General features: G+C 37.9%; 1 protein-coding gene across 1 annotated transcript in view; it reads right to left on the bottom strand.

Annotated features, from left to right (window-relative positions):
- The window catches only part of CACNA2D3 (calcium voltage-gated channel auxiliary subunit alpha2delta 3), a 1,513,414-nt gene that overhangs the window by 142,506 nt on the left and 1,364,271 nt on the right, over positions 1-6,637 (bottom strand). Inside the window, exon 29 of the mRNA XM_007937248.2 lies at positions 5,651-5,695. Within this exon, the coding sequence (XP_007935439.1) occupies positions 5,651-5,695 (45 nt within the window). The remainder of the gene's footprint in view (positions 1-5,650; positions 5,696-6,637) is intronic.

Here is a 6,637-nt window from a genome sequence, read left to right as displayed (position 1 = left end):
ATTTTGTTGAAGATTTTTGCATCTATATTCATGAGGGATATTGGTCTGTAGTTTTCCTTTTGGGTGATGTCTTTTCCCGGTTTTGGTATTAAGGTTATGCCTTCCATTTTCTTTTGATGCATCCTGTGTCATTCCATTTTTTGCCCATAGAATCCTTCAATATTGCAACTCAAGACTTCAATTTTTTTCTTCAGTTCTTTCAGTTGGAGAGATGCTGAGCGTTCTCTTCCCTTTTTGTTTTCTAACTCCAGTTCTTTGCACATTTCATTACAATATTTTACTTCGTCTTCTTAAGCAGCCCTTTGAAATCTGTTCAGCTCTTTCACTTCATCATTTCTTCCATTCTCTTTAGCCACTCCACATTCAATAATGAGTTTCAGTCTCTCCTGACATCCATTTTGGTCTTTTCTTTCTTCCTTGTCTTTTTAATGAACTTTTGCTTTCTTTGTGTATGATTGTCCTTGTTATCATCGCACAATGTGTCTGCTCTTCAGTCATTAGTGTTCAATGCATCAAATCTATTCTTCAGATGCTCTCTAAATTCAGGTGGGATTTAATCAAGGTAGTATTTTGGCTCTTATTGACTTGTTTTAAGTTTCTTCAGTTTCAATTTGAAGTTGCATATGAGCAATGGATGGTCTGTTTCACAGTCAGCCCCTAGTCTTGTTCTGAGTGAAGATATTGTGCTTCTCGATTGCCTCTTTACACAGATGTAGTTGACTTGATTACTATATATTTTATCTGTCTATTTCCATGTGTATAATCACTGTTTATGTTGTAAAAAAAGGTATTTGCAGTGAGTAAGTCGCTGATTTTATAAAATTCTATCATGTGATCTCCGGCATTGTTTCTATAATGAAGTTCCCATTTTCCAACTACCGATCCTTCTTCATCTCAGATTTTTGCATTCCAATCACCAGTAATTATAAATGCATCTTGATTGCATGTTTGATCAATTTCTGACTGTAGAAGTTGATAAACATCTTCTATTTCTTCATCTTTGGCTTTAGTGGTTGGTATATAAATTTGAATAATAATCATTTTAGTTGGTTTTCCTTATATGAATATGGATATTATCCTATCACCAACAGCACTGTACTTCTGAGTAGATCTTGAAATTTTCTTTTAAACAATGAATGTGACACCATTCCTCTTCAACTTGTCATTTCTGGCATAGTAGACCATGTGATTGTCCTATTCAAAATGGCCAATACCAGTGCATTTCAGCTCATTAATTCCTAGGATATTGATCTTTATGCATTCCATTTCCTTTTTCATACTTCCAATTTTACTAGATTCATACTTTGTACATTCCATATTCTGATTAATAATGGATGTTTACAGCTATTTCTTCTCATTTTGAGTCAGGTCCTGACAGCTTTACTCGATCCATGCCATTAAGTCATATTTTGAGTGCCTTCCAACCTGAGGGGCTCATCTTTGGCCACTATATAAATGTTCTGCTGCTATTCATATGGTTTTAAGTAGCTTATTTTTCAGAACTAGATGGCCATGCCCTTTCTAGCCTCCTTAGTCTAGAAGCTGTGCTGAAAATTGTCCACTATGGGTGATCCTGCTGGTATCTGAAATACCAGTAGCGTTGCTTGCAGCATCACAGCAACATGCAAGCCACCACAGTACAACAAACTGACAGACGGGTGGCAGTTTCAAAGTATATAAACTTTTAAATAACAATTGAGTGGAGTCTTATCCCAGTGGCTGCTGAAAGGAGATAATTAGTGGCAGAGAAGAAGGAATCATTCTTTGTGCTTAGCATGCCTCAGGGACATTGCCAACTGCCTGAGGTATATATGCTACCTGTCTAATGTTTTACATTCAGGTGACCCACTTCCCTAAAGGCAAACTCTTCATAATTTTTCATTTTATAGCTAACATGTATTGAGTGCTTCCCATGTGCCAGGAGCAATGCACTTTTCATATATTATGTCATTCCTTACCATTTTCTATGAGGTGGCTACTATATAGCTGAGGAAATGGAGACACAGAGAGACTCAGAAACTTTCCCTAGGCTACCTAGCTTATTCTACTCAGAGTCATGATTCAAAGCATGTGGCTTGGACTTTTAATCACCATGCTACTCTACCTGTGAATTCAATCATTTAACAAAAACATATATTGGCTGTTTCTTTCTCTAAATGGGGATCCAGTTTGATTATCTATCTATCTGTCTGCCTGCCTATCTGCACTGAGGCAGTATGGGTTGTGGGAAAATAGTGCCTCTACTTTTATTCATCAAACTGTTTCACTAACTATTCATCCAACCAACCAACAACTAACCAATCAACCAAATATCCAACCAACTAATTAACTAGCCAATCAACTATCCAACTGACTGCCCATCTATCCAATCCATAAGCCAACCAATCAAGTGAAAACATCAGCAATGGTATCCCTCATTTCATGTCCTCTTCTGAATCTGGCTTACATTTCTGGCAGCTACCAATCAAGTAACCCACCAGCCACTCATTCATCCAAATAACTAACCAATCAACCAAATAGTTTTCCAAATCACCACACATTCAGTTACCCACACAACCATCCAAACAACTACCCAACCACCCACGCTTTACTGGGCACCTCCTATGTTTCAAGCCGGTTCTAAACTGGGCACACAGGGTCCCTGCTTATACTCCCAACAGGGATGCCCCCGAGTCTCCTAACACTGAGGGCTGTTGTTGACTTTGGATTTCAAAAACATTATCATCCTCATGTCACTCTTCAAGTAAACTGAGAGCATATAAGAGAACACAGGAGGATAAGTAACTCCTTTGCCCATGTGCAAAGATGGCTGCTTCTACTCTCATAAGCACAAATAAGACAATTTTTTTGTTATTGACAGTAGTTATGTTCTGTAAAAGCACTGCAAACATTGAATTAGCAAATATGGAACAACTGTTTGTAGGGGAAATACAAGTTTCATTTCTTGTAAGTCTCTGGTCACAATATTTTTGTAAGTGAACCAGTACATAACCATGTTTTATATGTATTTCTGTTTAAAGGTCTTCTGTTTAATATATATTATTGATTATTAACACTGAACTCACAGGCAACAGCACTGTAACTCATGCCTGAACAAAGCTTATCTAATATATGTATTTTCTGCCTTAGGCACATCACAGCCTTCTTGTGCTTAGAAACACTGGGCAGCACTCAGGACTATGCTTGGAATCATTTAAACAATGAAGTTACCAATAAAAAGGACACAAATGAAAAATATTTGCTACTGAATATACCACTTATTTATAGTATGAGAGCTGAAAGAAGAAGTCACAGCATTCTTGTTCGATCTCAGCTATGTATGTGTGTGTTTTGGATAACTCCAATTTTTTGCTGCTCTGTGTATAAGCATGTCTGTGAATGAGTATGAAAGTACAGTGACTGTTGAGTTTGAGGTTAGAAATAAATTTTGTGTAGCCAAATCTGTAAATATGGAATTCATGAAAAATGAGGATCAACTGTATTTATCATACACAGAAAGTGTCTGCTGAACATGGTACACTGGTACATTTTTGGGTATATCTGGTACATTTTGGATTTAGAGCTATGCCCAGTATTTCACTTACACTGTAACCTATTACTCTTCTGTCACACATCTATTAAAGCTTCTCAAGTAAGGCTCTCAGCATCATAGCCTTCCTCACCTACCTTACTGTCACCCTTAGGCAAGTTTATGTCACCTTTCTAAAGTCTGTCTTCCTTTGGTAAATGAGACCTACTTTGCACAGGGTAAGTAAGAAGAGATGAATGATCCTATTTATGCAAATGGATATTGTTCCATTGGAGCAGTATCATCAGTGGTCACAATGATGGAATCAGACTGACCCCAATTTAAAATCTGACTCAGCAACTTTGCCTCAGTTTCCTTATCATAAATTGGGGCTGGTAACTGTATCCACTGTGCATATAGTACATGTAAATGGCCTCATGGTATTGATTAATAAATATTATGACTCTGTGGAGTTGTTCTCCAACTGAGCACTCTAACAAGAACATAAATGTCTCAAAGACAGGGGAGTGTTTTGAGGCAAACTTGACTATCCTATGAAAGATATTCAGGATTTATTGAAAGTTCTTATGTTGATCATAATAGGTCCAAGGGTGCCTTTTACAAACAGCATTAAACCAAAAAAAGAACCAAACCCATTGCCATTGAGTTGAAACCTGACTCATAGTGACCCTATAGGACAGAGGAGAACTACCCCCTTAGAGTTCCTAAGGCTAAAATCTTTATGGAAGTAGATTGTCACATCTTTCTCCTGTGAAGCAGCTGGTAAGTTTGAACCACTGTGGTTAGCAGCCAAACTCTTAACCACTGTGCCATCAGGTTGCCCAACCTTCCTTCCTAGGAGTGGCTGGTGGGTTTGAACTGCCAGCCTTCTGTTAGCAGTCAAATGCCTTAGGCACTACAGTACCAGAGCTCCTTCATTACAAATAGCCTTATGTAAATTATTTTTGGTGTAAAGATCAGAAGAAGTTGGGCTTCTGCTAAAAAGTTGACTGGCTTTTACTCTTAGGGTACTGTGACACACACAAAGATTATGATTCTCTTCTTAAACCCGTAGTCAGGCCCCTCAGGGATAGAACACTGTGTGTTCTCACTTCACGCTGGACTCCTTTTTTATATTTCTGTTATTGTTTTTCTTTTGCCTACTTTAAAATTTATTTGTTTCTTGTTGAGAATACACACAGCAAAATATACATCAATTCAACACTTTCTACATGTACAATTCACTGACACTGATTACATTCTCTGAGTTGGGCATACCTTTTTTTTTTTTTTACTTCAACTCTGTTTTCTCTGTTTAAATTATGTTTGGTTAAGATTCCTTAAGTCTTTTTGATAACCTTAAATGAATGTAAGTATGTGATCATTTATAAGGTCTAGTTTATGAGTTGATTGTTGATGAGTGAACACAGACAAAGAAAAAAGTGAGCCAAGGTGACAAGGGCACCATGCATCAACTTGTTCTAAAAGAAGGGGCAGAGCTTATGGGATTGAATTTTTGATCTGGTGGACACACATATGGCAATGGTACATTTTCTTCTCCCATTGCTCATGTGTGGGAATCAAATTATTCTCCCAAAAATATGAGTGAGAAAAAGATGGGAGGAGGGAGAAAGGGAAGGAGGAGGAGAGGCCATAGGAAGGAAGCAATATGCTGGAAGGAAAAGTTCTCAGTTTTCAACTCTTAGACTTTCTGCTCACTCAGTACATGAAGATAACCAAGTAACTTCATTACTTTGTGACTCAATTTTCTTATCGGTAAAAATGGGTCAGTAATTCCTGCCTATTTCAGGACACTGTTATGAAGATGGAAAGTGGTAAACACATGGGGGAAAAAAATCTTTGTGAATTGCAATATTAACTTCAAATAGTAGTGATTTGTATTATTTTCTATAAAATGCCAGAATTCCAGTAATGCTATCCATGGGACATTTATAGCATATTTCTCCAGCTCTCATATACTAACTGCTGGGATGTGTGTTGGGGGTTTGGGGCACAAAACTTCCTTGATTTTTTGGAAATGAGCCCAGAGCTGTTAGACCTGGTTTCCTTTTCAGTGGCATCCCTTCTGTGAGAAAGGTGTGTCAGCTCCTCTTGGCCAGGGAAGAATCAAGGTCATCTTACCTCATCATCACAGCTGATGGAGCATTTGCCATCCAGAGCCGCACACTGTGGGAAGAGGCAAGGGGAAATGCATTACTTGGGCATTAGTGTCAGCTATGACTGCCACTGGATTTTTAGCTACATAAGCACACTCTACAAGCTCATGACCTATTCTGTAAATCTCAAATTTCACCCAGAGAGAAAGTTCCAAAATGAGTTTTGCCTACTCTTTCTAGAATAAATAAAACCAGTCGCCTTTGAGCTGATTCCGACTCATGGTGACCCCATGTGTTTCAAAGGAGAACTGCTCTTCATAGGGTTTTCATGGCTGGGACTTTCCAGAAGCAAATTGCCAGGCCTTTCTTCCCAGGTGCCTCTGTGTAGGTTTTACTAGCAATCTTTTGGTTAGCAGCCCAGCACTTAATACTTTGTGCTACCAAAAACAAAACCCACTGCCGTTGAAGACTCATAGCAACCCCTCCTTGGGTTTCCAAGGCAGTATCACTACGGAAGTAGATTGTCCAATCTTCCTTCCGAGGAGTGGGTGATGGGTTTGAACTGCCAACCTTCTGGTTGGCAGTCAAATGATATAGACACTATGCCACCAGAGTTCCTTGTACTACCAAGGGACTCCTAAATCAGCATCAATTCTAAATATAAAAGATATCTAAAACAATATTTTTGCCTGGCTCTTTTCTATTTTAATTTATATTGTCATTCAATACTGATGATACATTTTTAAGATCTCAAATATTTTTATATCAAAATAATTTTATTTAAAAAATTTTGAAATGATTATTTCAATCATTTAATTTTAAATTAATTAATTACCAACAATGTCTTAAAAATCTCCTCGGAAATCCAAGGTGGGGTTGCTATGAGTTGGGTTGGACTCAATGGCATATAACAACAACAAAGTGTTTTAATTTAAGAAAGGATCCCAACATTTAGAATTGGGTTGTTGTCCTTGTTGTTGTTATGTGCCATTGAGCTGGCCCTGACTCATAG

Source organism: Orycteropus afer, unplaced genomic scaffold (genome assembly GCF_000298275.1).
Source record: "Orycteropus afer afer isolate SDZICR_OR568_19922 unplaced genomic scaffold, OryAfe1.0 scaffold00041, whole genome shotgun sequence".
Lineage (NCBI taxonomy): Eukaryota > Metazoa > Chordata > Mammalia > Tubulidentata > Orycteropodidae > Orycteropus > Orycteropus afer.
This window is presented reverse-complemented; position numbering and strand designations above follow the sequence as displayed.